The sequence below is a fragment of the Schistocerca serialis genome, chromosome 7 (assembly GCF_023864345.2).
Source record: "Schistocerca serialis cubense isolate TAMUIC-IGC-003099 chromosome 7, iqSchSeri2.2, whole genome shotgun sequence".
In the NCBI taxonomy this organism is placed as follows: Eukaryota; Metazoa; Arthropoda; class Insecta; order Orthoptera; family Acrididae; genus Schistocerca; species Schistocerca serialis.
In genome coordinates this window covers 170,184,816-170,198,581 of record NC_064644.1, presented here as the reverse complement: position 1 = coordinate 170,198,581, position 13,766 = coordinate 170,184,816, and the positions used below count along the sequence as shown (strand labels likewise).

Sequence of the window (13,766 nt, the reverse complement as noted above, 5' to 3'; positions counted from 1 at the left end):
GACCTAAATTGCTCCGTCTTATTGGTGGTATTGCAGTGCGATTAAATTGTGTCAGTTCAGTTCAGTTACATCGACTGTTACACAATATGCAAAGCGGATAATCACAATTCAACTGAAAGTGGACAGTTGATTCACTTTGTTGTTACTGTACAACAGTTTATCACTCCAAAACCCACATTATTTCGCAGCTAAGCATGTTAATTTGTTTCACACAAAATGAAGGTAACTAATTCATTTATTGATTACGATTATCTTAGAAAACAATCACAATTCAGGTGAAAAGAAACAACTGAAACAATTTTTCGCCACTGATTGTCTTTATTCACAATTTGACAGTGAGTTGTCAAACGACTTTTGTACCTGTAGTGAAAGGGTACAGTACTGCCTGACATAGAAAAGATGTACAACAATATACTTTGTTGTTCTTGTCAGAACAGAGTTTTTTGTAGAATAACACCATTTTATTTAATATTCCGAAGCCAGTTACCAATGTAGGAAAGAAGGGCAATTTGTATGTTTAATTATTCAGATGTACACTTCCTTAAAATAGATCCCTGAATACAGTTTGGTAATGTTTGTGAAATGAATGAATTCCTCGTCGTCTGCTGACCACAGATGGTGAAGGTAGATTCTATAATCATCTTTGAGACGGTTCTCTGGTCACCTTTGGCCGAATCAAAGAGAGGAAGTATACCAGAGCACCAGAGGGCCTGGAATGTGGCTGACCAATACGGTGGCAAGGTCCTCCCCCACTTCTGCGGAAGTGCGGGATGACCGGATGAACGGCCATGTTCCAGCACTCTGTCACTGGTTCCTGAGGTGTGAAGACGTGCTCTATGTGTGCTCCAGAAAAACAAAGTTAAATGAAAATGATATGCATGTAGAATATCTAGGAGCAGATGAACTACCAATTTCTCTTTTCAGAAACTTTTGGTGGGAGGCTGATGTAAATTGTTCTGAAAAAGATAGGCAGGTAAAAATTCATGGGGAACATAGGATTCTTCGGAAGTAACAAAGAAACCACGTGTTGTAATCATAAGACGAAATACCAGCGTGTGGTAGTATTAAGATGAAATACTTACGTGTGTAAATCCTAGTTGAAATTAAGATTTCCGTGTGCAGAACTTGAATTAGAGACAAGTACAGTGTGAGTCTCAATCAGAATATGAGACAATAAAAAGAATTAGAAGTGCTTGTCCTAGCACTCAGTTGAGGATCCGTGTGTGAGATAACTAAGATACCGAAACTTCCAACTTCCATTATGAGGTACATTCGTGTGACGCCAGCATAATATTTAGATACTCTGAGAGAATTAAGATGAGTCAGCCATCTACCCGGCAACTCCATGAGGGTTGCATTGCACAGGGAGATGTACATAAATCCTCCACAGTTTGTGGTAGGAAAATTATTACTTGGGTCAGTGACGTGTGTATCTGGGGTGACTATTGTTTGATGTGGGAAAGCAGAACGAGTACAAATCCAAACATTTTGTTTTTAGAGATGTGTTTTATATTGCCAGTGTGATTTATTATGTGTATTTAATCTGTGTGATTTGCATGAGACAGTAGCGAATTTCGTGGGTCAAGCATGGTTTTTTCCAGTACAGCGCGAAAGTCAGTACATTCGTTATGTTGCTAATGAATGAGATTACGAGAGTGTGGGAGAGAGTGATGTAGCAAAAGATTCCTTACCAATCCAGAAAGTGTACAGTAGCAATACATAGAAACATTACGAGACCATAGAATAGTAAAATGCTAATGTTATATCATGCCCATTGGGTGGAGAATCACTTGTTTTACTATTGTGTTTAAGTGTAATGCAAGAAATTTTGCAACATTAGCATGAAAGAATTTATTGTAATAAAAGTGGAGATATATGAGACAAATAGTGGTCTCGATTATTGAGTTGTGGGTAGCTATTTTGTTGAGCTATTTTGTTGAGGTATTTTAACATAATTTTAACATTATCTTGCTGGGTTGTCCAAGCTTTAGATAAAATATATACGACAGGAAGCAAATGTGGCCTTTTCAGGCTGGAGTGAGTCCATCATAAATGTGCAATAGCTCTCAGTCAGATGCGTTATCCATTCCGTTGAGGTAAACATGAATATATTTCTGATGCACGAATAATAAAAGCACTCGATTGGCAAGCCACTCATCTAATAGGCCATAGAATGGGGTAGGAACCTCCCAGTAGTAGCGATATAAAGTGGCAATGGAATGGAAATAACATAACTACATTTGTTGGACAGATTGTTAAACAACACAAAAGTAAAAATAATCGTAATTTTGTTTTAATTCAGGCTGGATTTCGTTTTTATAGGTTTTTCTCCAGACTCTCCATTATTTTTCCCAAATGAAAACATTCAGTTGAGTTATTTGCACCCCGGGAGTATAACAAACACAACAAAAAACCTCAACCAAATACGTCATTCCTGTCGTTAGTTATGATCGAGAGTGCCTACAAAAATTATAATTTTTGCAGTTTGTCCAAATTTTCCAATTTTCCTTTGGAATTGTCCTGGACTTTTTCCTCAAAACGTTTCCATGACCATAACGAAGAAAACAAAGAAAGAATTACGCTTTTCCATTGTTCAAATCGTGAATTATGATCTAGAGTTCATACAAAAATCTCATAGAAAAAAGCATTTTCAGGTTTTCCCATATTTTTAAATTTTTCGGGCAACTTTCCCAATTTGCCTTCCCCTAAAAATCTTCATATGACTATTTTTTTTTTTTTTAAATTAGCCTAATCGGTCCAGCCGCTCTCAGTTGATGCGCTCACCAACGAACATTTAACTTTTATTTCCTGTTATTCTTGAACTGTACTGTCTTCTCTCAGCTATGTCGTGGCCTGCCACGATATCCCGTCTTCATCTCAGAGTTGAGGCTACATCCAGCATCCTCAGTGATTGTATATTCTACAAGAAAACATTCTTCCTGTGGGTACAACAAATCAACAAGGTTTCTCGTTCCCTATTAACATGTCACATTTTTAAAGAGGTTTCTTCAGTGAAATAGCCAGGCTTTTTTACTCTGTATCGTTGATTTTGCTGGTTTCAAGTGGGTTTTACGCAATACAAGACACATGGAGAACAATGCTAACGGAAATAAAAAATAACGAGAGATGGAGAGGGATGTTAAGTCAGATTCTTTAATCTTTATGTGTGTTACATAAACAGTATATAGAATGCACCACGCTATTCGAAGGTCGTCGCCAGGTTTATCCATTTTTTACCTTTATTTGCATTTCATAAATAGTATGAAATACCCATCACCATGTACAATACAGTATTCTAAAACCACCACTGGAGGCAGACCAAGGGTCGCAACAGCCCACCTGAAACACACAATGATAAAGAATATACTACACAGCCCTCCTACACTTCCCAAGTATGACTGCGGACAAATAACACACAACATAGTCACAGAATGTCCTCTATGGAAATATGTTGGCACTCTGTACAGCCTACATGAGGTGTCTGAGGATGCAGTCTCCTGGATGGAAACAATAGATATCCACTTATAGCCAACTGCTTGCAAATATTTAGAAAACTTTTCTGTCTATTTCAGTCTTAAACTTAGGATATATATTCTGTTTATAAAAATTACCTTTTTTCTTTCATGTGTAATTCATCCAAGTGTTTTTTTAAAGTTATTCTATTCACATGGATAACACTATCTTATCGACTTAATCTACGACTTTCCTAATCAGGAATGAATGCAATTAATTTTATATGAACTTTATGTATATTGTATTAACATTAACACCATAGCTGTTCAATCTAAGAGATATAGCCTTGATGCAATACGAAATGCATAAAATTAAAAAAATTCATGTCCAAATGGAAATCGATACTACATCCAAGTATGATTTAATTTCTCTCCACTACGAGACAAAAAGAGGGAAATTAAATGAAAAAATATCTCTCTTTGGATTACATACACAGTATGAAGTACCCACAAAAGTATTCGAACATCACTACCAAAATTACCGATTTATTATCTTTACTCACATTTCATTAACAGTATACAGCAGTACCCGCCATCACGCACTATACATTATCCGTAACCCGCCACCGAACACCGATGACGGCTGAACGCATTCCACCTGAAACACAAAATAAAAAAAAAAATAACAAAAGAATGTACCTGCAGTCCAGAGAACTACAGAACTCTCTCACACTTCTGGTATCAACGGTTACTTCACGTCTGCAACAAAGTCTGATTTAATTTCTCTCCAGTGCAAGACAATTTTACATATAAAATGCTGTAGATATAACTGAAAGAGAATAGATTCACATGAGAAAATTACTGGAAACCATTTAGTGACCGACAAAAGCGATAGAAAATGGACACTGGTGAAATATTTCGTTATTTTCGTTGACATTTTCGCTATGAACAGTCTAACCGGAAATCAACAAGTGTGGCATTCTAAAAATATTGTGGAAAGATAGAAACACCACTTGCATCTATCACGCAGTGATTCATGTGGTGTGTTTCCCTTACAGTACCAATGAACTACAGTAACGTCTCAAAAGAGTGATGGAAATAATGCATCCGCTATTAACTGGTTTGTTGTACTGAAAGAAAATTACCGGTTTTGTTACCATTTCCATTATGTAACTTAGATTTCAGAATTATTTCTATTCACATATTTTGGATACTGTATAATGCAACAAATCTTGTAAGTTCAAAACGTTCAAATGTGTGTGAAAACTTATGGGACTTTACTGCTAAGGGCATCAGTCCCTAAGCTTACACACTACTTAGCCTAAATTATCCTAAGGACAAACACACACACCCATGCCCGAGGGAGGACTCGAACCTCCGCCGGGACCAGCAGCACAGTCCATGGCTGCAGCGCCTTAGACCGCTCGGCTACGTCTTGTAATTATTCTGCAACCCATCTGACACCCTGTCCTGAAGATATAATCTCGCTTGTTCTGGCAGCGAGCGTTTTGACCTGGGAAAAGTCCCAATGGATTCGTTTACTGACCTGTCAAGAACTGCCAAGTATGGCCCTGTATGCTGTGGACGTCTACTGTGAAAGTGCTGATATGGTTGCGCATTTTTTAAATTTTTTATGGACGACAAAGGTAAGACAATAAGTGCGAGGAAGAAATCCGCTGTCTACATGTAGCTATTCATCCCGACCGAGGCACAAGCATCACACGGCCGGATTACCATGGACCGCGTCACATGCCTACATTCCATTAGATTCTGCTGAAATGTCTGGTGTTTTATCAGTCACATTGACACATCTGTCCTTAATCAGGAATTTGCCGGCACCATGTCTCCTCCTCTTGCTGGCCAAATAATAGCGACGAAATACCATCCATCACCACGGGTCGAAGTGACAGTTGGCACAATATTTTACAATTACCGTAGTTTTTCTCTCAAACATATAACGCTACACACCACTTTCCCTCTCTACCTCAGAGAGGTTGCTCAGCTGGTGCTCACTCGCCAACACATAGCCCTTCCATTCTTACGCTAAAGCCTCCTCCTCTTAATTCAGAGGGAAATCAGCAGACACCCTGACCCAAATCCCTGAATCCAACCTGAATTTTATTCTTCCTACTGATCTTTAATAAGCCATCTTGGATTCCAATTAAAAATTCTTTCTCCCGTCTACCCTATTGCAGTTTATTAAGATCACATACCATAAACAACGCTTGGATGCTATTTCCCCTTTGATATACACTTTGATATACATATACCTTCCAATATGTCGTCCTATTTTACAACGAATCACGAAAGTAGATATCCGTCGAAGCACCATTTTTTGTCGTCAGTCTTCTGACTGGTATGATGTCACCCACCGCGAATTACTCGCCTGTGCCAACCTCTTCAACTCAGAGTAACACTTGCAACTTACGTCCTAAATTATTTTTTAGATGTATTCCAATCTCTGCCTTGCTCTACAGTTTTTGTCCTCTACAGCTCCCTCTAGCACCATCGAAGTTATTCCCTGATTTCTTAACAGATGCCCTATCATCATGTGCTTTCTGCTTGTCAGTGTTTTCCATATATTCCTTTCTTCGACAATTCTGCGGAGAACTTACACATTCCTTACCTTATAATTCCATCTACTTTTCAACATTCTTCTACAGCACCGTTTTCTCAAACGCTTTTATTCTCTTCTGTACCGGTTTTCCTACCGACCATGTTTGATTACCATACAGTATTGTGTCCCAGACGTACAGTCTCAGAAATTTCTTCCTCCAATTAAAACCTATGTTAGATACCAGTAAACTTCCCTTGACAAAGAATCCCTTATGTTCCACATCTAGTCTGCTTTTCACGTCCTTGCTGCTCCGTCCGCCATGGCTTATTTTGCTGCCTAGGTAGCAGAATTCCTTAATTTAATCTACATTGTGATCACTAGTCCTGATGTTAAATTTCTCGAGGTTTTCATTTCTGCTACTTCTCATTACTTTCATCATTCTTCGATTTACTCCAAGTCTGTATTCTGGTCTCATTAGACTTTCCATTCCATTCAGTACCTCCTGTAATTCTTCTTCACTTTCACCCAGGATAACAATGTCATTAGCGAATCTTCTCACTGATATCCCTTCAGCGTGAATTTTTATCCCACTCTTAAAACTTTGTTTCATTTCCGTCATTGCTTCTTCGATGTACAAACTGAACCGTAGGGACGACAGCCAAATCTTACATTCTTCTTAATCCGAGCATTGGTTCTTGGTCTTCCACTCTTGTACTTCCCTCTTGGTTATTGTGCATATTCAACACACATCAAAAAAGTTTTGCATCACCTGCTGTTCCGAGAGTTCCGGAACTTGTATAGAAAATTGGAATAGAGGTCAACATAAACATCATTTCTGCCCTTTCACTGCTCATGGAAATCACACATTGCATGTTGTACCACCATACAGCGAGATCTTCAGATGTGGTGCTCCAGACTGCTGCACATACCGGTACCTCTAATACCCAGTAGCACGTCCTCTTGCATTGATGCATGCCTGCATTCGTCGTGGCATACTATCCACAAGTTCATTAAGACACTGTTGGTACAGATTGCCCTACTCCTCAACGGCGATTCGGCGTAGATCCCTCAGAGTGGTTGGTGAGTCACGTTGTCCATAAAAAGCCCTTTTCAGTCCATCCCAGGCATGTTAGATAGGGTTCATGTCTGGAGAACATGCTGGCCACTCTGGTCGAGCGATGTCGTTATCCTGAAGTAAGTCATATGCAAGATGGGGGCGCGAACTGTCGTCCATGAAGACGAATGCCTCGCCAATATGCTGCCGTCGGAGGACGGCACTCACGTATAGTACAGCAGTTACGGCGTCTTCCATGACCACCATCGGCGTACTTCGGCCCCACATAATGCCACCCCAAAACAGCAGGGAACCTCCACCTTGCTGCACTCGCTGGACAGAGTGTCTAAGGCGTTCAGACTGACCGGGTTGCCTCCAAACACATCTCCAACGATTGTCTGGTTAATTACATTTGCGACAGCCATCGGTGAAGAGAGCGTGACGCCAATCCTGAGCGGTCCATTCGGCGTGTTGTTGGGCCCATCTGTACCGTTCTGCATGGTGTCGTGGATGCAAAGATGGACCTCGCCATGGACGTCGGGAGTGATGTTGCGCATCATGCAGCCTATTACGCATAGTGTGAGTCATAACACGACGTCCTGTGACAGCACGAAAAGAATTATTAAACAACCTATTGCTCACAGCTTGAGTCGTAACACGATGTCCTGTGGCTGCACGTAAAGCATTATTCAACATGGTGGCGTTGCTGTCAGGGTTCCTCTGAGCCATAATCCTTAGATAGCGGTCATCCATTGCAGTAGTAGCCCTTGAGCGGCCTGAGCAAGGCATGTCATCGACAGTTCCTGTCTCTCTGCATCTCCTCCATGTCCGAACAACATCGCTTTGGTTCACTCTGAGATGCCTGGACACTTTCCTTGTTGGGTAACAATGCGGATGCGTTCGAACCGCGGTATTGACCGTCTAGGCATGGTTGAACTACAGACAACACGAGCCGTGTATCTCTTTCCTGGTGTAATGACTGGAACTGATCGGCTGTCGGACCCCCTCTGTCTAATAGGCGCTGCTCGTGGATGTTGTTTACATCTTTGCGCGGGTTTAGTGACATCTCTGAACAGTCAGACAGACTCTGTCTGTGATACAATATCCACAGTCAGCGTCTGTCTTCAGGAGTTCTGGGAACCGGGTTTAGTGACATCTCTGAACAGTCAGAGAGACTCTGTCTGTGATACAATATCCACAGTCAGCGTCTGTCGTCAGGAGTTCTGGGAACCGGGTTGATGCAAAACTTTTTTTGATGTGTATACACTCCTGGAAATGGAAAAAAGAACACATTGACACCGGTGTGTCAGACCCACCATACTTGCTCTGGACACTGCGAGAGGGCTGTACAAGCAATGATCACACGCACGGCACAGCGGACACACCAGGAACCGCGGTGTTGGCCGTCGAATGGCGCTAGCTATGCAGCATTTGTGCACCGCCGCCGTCAGTGTCAGCCAGTTTGCCGTGGCATACGGAGCTCCATCGCAGTCTTTAACACTGGTAGCATGCCGCGACAGCGTGGACGTGAACCGTATGTGCAGTTGACGGACTTTGAGCGACGGCGTATAGTGGGCATGCGGGAGGCCGGGTGGACGTACCGCCGAATTGCTCAACACGTGGGGCGTGAGGTCTCCACAGTACATCGATGTTGTCGCCAGTGGTCGGCGGAAGGTGCACGTGCCCGTCGACCTGGGACCGGACCGCAGCGACGCACGGATGCACGCCAAGACCGTAGGATCCTACGCAGTGCCCTAGGGGACCGCACCGCCACTTCCCAGCAAATTAGGGACACTGTTGCTCCTGGGGTATCGGCGAGGACCATTCGCAACCGTCTCCATGAAGCTGGGCTACGGTCCCGCACACCGTTAGGCCGTCTTCCGCTCACGCCCCAACATCGTGCAGCCCGCCTCCAGTGGTGTCGCGACAGGCGTGAATGGAGGGACGAATGGAGACGTGTCGTCTTCAGCGATGAGAGTCGCTTCTGCCTTGGTGCCAATGATGGTCGTATGCGTGTTTGGCGCCGTGCAGGTGAGCGCCACAATCAGGACTGCATACGACCGAGGCACACAGGGCCAACACCCGGCATCATGGTGTGGGGAGCGATCTCCTACACTGGCCGTACACCACTGGTGATCGTCGAGGGGACACTGAATAGTGCACGGTACATCCAAACCGTCATCGAACCCATCGTTCTACCATTCCTACACCGGCAAGGGAACTTGCTGTTCCAACAGGACAATGGACGTCCGCATGTATCCCGTGCCACCCAACGTGCTCTAGAAGGTGTAAGTCAACTACCCTGGCCAGCAAGATCTCCGGATCTGTCCCCCATTGAGCATGTTTGGGACTGGATGAAGCGTCGTCTCACGCGGTCTGCACGTCCAGCACGAACGCTGGTCCAACTGAGGCGCCAGGTGGAAATGGCATGGCAAGCCGTTCCACAGGACTACATCCAGAATCTCTACGATCGTCTCCATGGGAGAATAGCAGCCTGCATTGCTGCGAAAGGTGGATATACACTGTACTAGTGCCGACATTGTGCATGCTCTGTTGCCTGTGTCTATGTGCCTGTGGTTCTGTCAGTGTGATCATGTGATGTATCTGACCCCAGGAATGTGTCAATAAAGTTTCCCCTTCCTGGGACAATGAATTCACGGTGTTCTTATTTCAATTTCCAGGAGTGTATATTACCCGTCTTTCTCTATAGCTTACCCGCATTTTTCGCGGAAATTCGAACATCTTGCAACATTTTACATGTAGAACGCTTTTCCCAGGGCGGCAAATCCTATGAAAGTGTCTTGATTTTTCTTCAGGCGTGTTTCCATTATCAACCGCAACATGAGATCTGCCTCTCTGGTGCCTTTACCTTTCCTGAAGCCAAACTTGTCGTCACCTCACATATCTTTAATTTCCTTTTCCATTGTCCTGAACATTATTCATGTCATCAACTTGGATGCATGAGCTGTTAAGCTGACTGTGCGATAATTCTCGCACTTGTCGACTCTTGCAAACTTCGGAAATGTATTCATGATGTTATGTCTTTGAGAAGTGCCCTGAAATAAGCAATTTTCGGCTTACTGAGCATCCGCATGAATTCAGATTCAAGACATTTTATATTCTGTTCAGTATTTAAATTCGACAAAATAAACTACATGTCATAGTCCCCAGAGGCCAATGATTATTGGTTTTGTAATATAATTTTGTTTATTAGATCTTTCTATAAAGATATTACGAATGGCTGTTTGCGAGCAATTAGCTGCCCTAGATGGGAAGTATACCGCAGTAATTAAGTCGAATGATAGTGATACTGACTCTGATAGGTTCTTGCTGGGAGCGTTTTTAAGAAAATCTGCATTCAAGTCACCTGCAAACATGATTTCTTTATTTTTTGTTCTTAAATAGGCCTGAAGTTGTTCAAGGTGATTTGTGAACAGATTAAAATTACCTGTAGGTGCTCGATATACGCTTACTGTTATGAAGCATTTATTATGAAACTCTACTTCCGTCGCACATGCTTCCATATGATGTTTTAGGAAAAATTTTTGATTTTTTTTTTGGACTGAATAAACAGCAAAAAAATAAACTCCGTTTTACTCAAGCGACTGTTAAAAACCTGGACAGTTATTAATATCAGGCCAACAGATGTTATGTATCCGCATTCATTAACTGAATTTTTTTTATTTTTTTTCTTAAACTGACCTGATTAGGGTCATCATGTCGTCTCCTTTGGCCAAGGTTTCACAATTGCAGCACCTTTTTTACGTCATAGTTATCTAAGAAATAACAATTTTAATGCGACAAATATTATTAAAATGATTTGAGTGTCTATAGTGACAATGTGTGTATGTATTACTATGAACTTACAATGTTTAAACTGGCAGTTTTTGTACTACTGAAGCTGTTGTCACTAATCGTGATAATACTAATCATAATTATAACAATAATGACAATAATAACAATAATGATAGTGGCAGACATAAAAAGAAATTACAGGTGTAAAAAAATAGACTTTTACTGCTATAGGGAGTTGTGAGGAAAAGAAAATTAAGCACCAGCTAAGAATGGTGGGCAATGAGGAAGATCTGGTTGGAAAGAAGGATGTACAGCGGCATTTAGTGTGTACAGGGACAATGTTAATCATCACTGTTGCTTTAGTAGATAAATGATTAACTTTATTCTGAAGCTGGAGGTGTTACAAGTTTTCTAATATAAGGTGGGGGGTTATTCCACAGTCGGATTCCTGCTGTTGAGAAGGACTTCGAGAAAGTGGCTGAACGATGGAGTGGGACAGAAACGATTTTCTTCTAACAGGGACAGCTGTTTCTGCCACGTTGGTCGAACAAGAGCGTTAAGATCGAAGAGAGAGATATGGGGGACAGTGCATGTTGATAAGACGGTAGAGAATACAGAGTGAATGGGCCGCTTGTCTGTATGCAGTGAGGATATCTGTGCATATAATGATGAAGAGTCGAACGTCAGACAACAACAAATTAATTATAATTTAAACATAGCTGCCTGCTCTGAAAGATAAGCTCCATTAACTAATTGTTTCAGTAATATCACTATGGGAGCTGGTTTCGTTTCAACACACACAAAATATAAAATATCTTGCGCTAAGTTGTTACTAGCCATTTCTAGCTAACTACTATGTTTTAGAAGGATCTGTCAATCAAATATGGGTTTACTTTGAGTTTGCGCTATTTTATATTGGCTTTTAACCGTCTTATACGTATCTGTGGATCGACTGCCAAGACATGTAGTTAATAACGCTTTTAACCAAAATTCAGATAGAAGAAACTATCCTTTTCTTGTAGAATTGTACTTGTGAATATAGCTACTGTTCTCTTAAACGGATGATTTGTTAATAACAAATTTCATGTGAGAGTAAACTGCGAGGGTATTATTACCGTTTACGATGGCATGTGAAAATATTTATAATATGGGCCGGTATGAGCTCCACTCATTGTTGTAATTACTTTCTTGATAACTGTGAAAGCTGCATGAGCAAGTGAAATCTTACACAAAACAACGTGTCCCACAGAATCAGTGGAAGGAAGCGAAGCAAAAAGTTAATAACACACTTGTCCACAAAAATAAGAACTATTCTCGAGGCAAAGACTGCTTGACGAAACGTTTCTTGTCTGTTTAAGTTCTCGTTAAGACTGCCACCAAAAATTTAGAGTTTAATACCTAAGTTACTACTTTCCTCAGCTACATCACATGTATCCATTATAGTGTACAATGTACTTATAAATTATTGAATGGTTTGATGAAGCTATATATTTTATCTACAGTCAACAAAAATAAGAAGCTTATCATGATCTCTTACTGGGCACTCTGGTTATGATGTTAGCTTTTGATGGTATACTCAGGAGGAAGTCAGTTAAAGACATTCCTGTTAGTATCAGATAGCAATTTTTCCCTGAGTACACTGCGCAGTTGGGTGAACTCTGAAACACACTGAAAGCCTTTAGGAGGTATCCTCATGTGTGACCACTCAACTAGCGTCGAAATCTCATGTAGACTGATCAGAGCTGGATTCAGAGTGTACACATCTCTCTCTCCCTCTTTCAGTAATATCCTAGACGCCTTTATAAGAGTGATATCAGGTGACTCTTCGATCCTTGTCCTTCTCCTAAAAGCATTCTGACTCACAGTCACGGAAATCCTTGATGAACATCTTGATCGAACGCTACTAAACTAAATTTAGGGTATTTTCACGTCCTTGGGGTTTTTCGATTAAAATTTAATCGTTCTGCGACCTTATATTTAGTGCAGAGAAACGCCTTTCGTATAAGTAAGGAATGTTGCGAGTGTGTGTTTGCTGTAGGATATGTATACCGTTACTGGAACTTTCAGGTAGAGATCGCAACTCAGCTCGCCCTAAGGACGTACAAGTGAAGCTTGCCGCCATCTTGCTGATATCGAGAAAGATCGAGGAGGCAAAGGGAACAATCGGACACACAATGACTGCAGTATGCTTAGTGACGAGATGGACTCAGGTCAACATTGCAAAAGGGAATAGTTACGGATTCTTCCAGGGGGACCACACCACCAGAGGACGAGGGGATTGTTCGAGCGGCTCCAACAAATAGGAGATAACTGAAGTCCTGGCAGACGTCACAACGAATCGTGGGGAATAGACACTGGAAGCTAGATTGATACCTGGAGTTGCCGTGCGTCATTTACCTTTGACATCATAGCATAGGCTATAGAGACTCGATTGTGTAGAGCTAGTCAGTTGGGTATAGATATCCAGTCAGATCCTGTCGTCTTTAGTCCGTTCAGTGATTTTCTATCCAGCGGACACTTACTTCAGTGTAAGTCATTTTGACGTTTGTCGACGACTGAAAGAAGGAACTGGAGTAAGGTCTTCCTCAGTGAGACAATTTTGGAAAAAGGAATACATTATTTCGCCCTTCTGTCATCCCCCGTTTTGATGCCGTTATTGTCACATAGTGTCTGGTCAGATGGCTTTGATCCGTTAACTAACTTAATAAATATTAGAGTTCCGTAGATAAAATTTTCCTTTCGAATTCGTTAAGCGCTTCACGCAGGTCTTACCTTACGTAATTTTTTACTTTGTTCAGTTTTTGTTTGTCTACGAGGCTTAGCCTATGTTTAGATCTTCGCTGAAACTCTCTTTGCCTTCGGAGCCGCTTTTAACGCGGCTGTTGAACCAAGGCCGAGTCTCTCCCGT

General features: G+C 41.6%; 1 protein-coding gene across 2 annotated transcripts in view; it reads right to left on the bottom strand.

Moving 5' to 3' along the window:
- Nucleotides 1-3,195: 3,195 nt before the first annotated feature.
- Nucleotides 3,196-13,766, bottom strand: part of LOC126412742 (uncharacterized) — a 117,304-nt gene continuing 106,733 nt past the window's right edge. For both annotated transcript variants that reach the window (XM_050082479.1, XM_050082480.1), the window contains exons 4-5: nt 4,016-4,110; nt 3,196-3,339 (exon numbers count right to left, since the gene is read on the bottom strand). In XM_050082479.1, the coding sequence (XP_049938436.1) occupies nt 4,055-4,110 (56 nt within the window). In that variant the 3' untranslated portion in view covers nt 3,196-3,339; nt 4,016-4,054. The remainder of the gene's footprint in view (nt 3,340-4,015; nt 4,111-13,766) is intronic.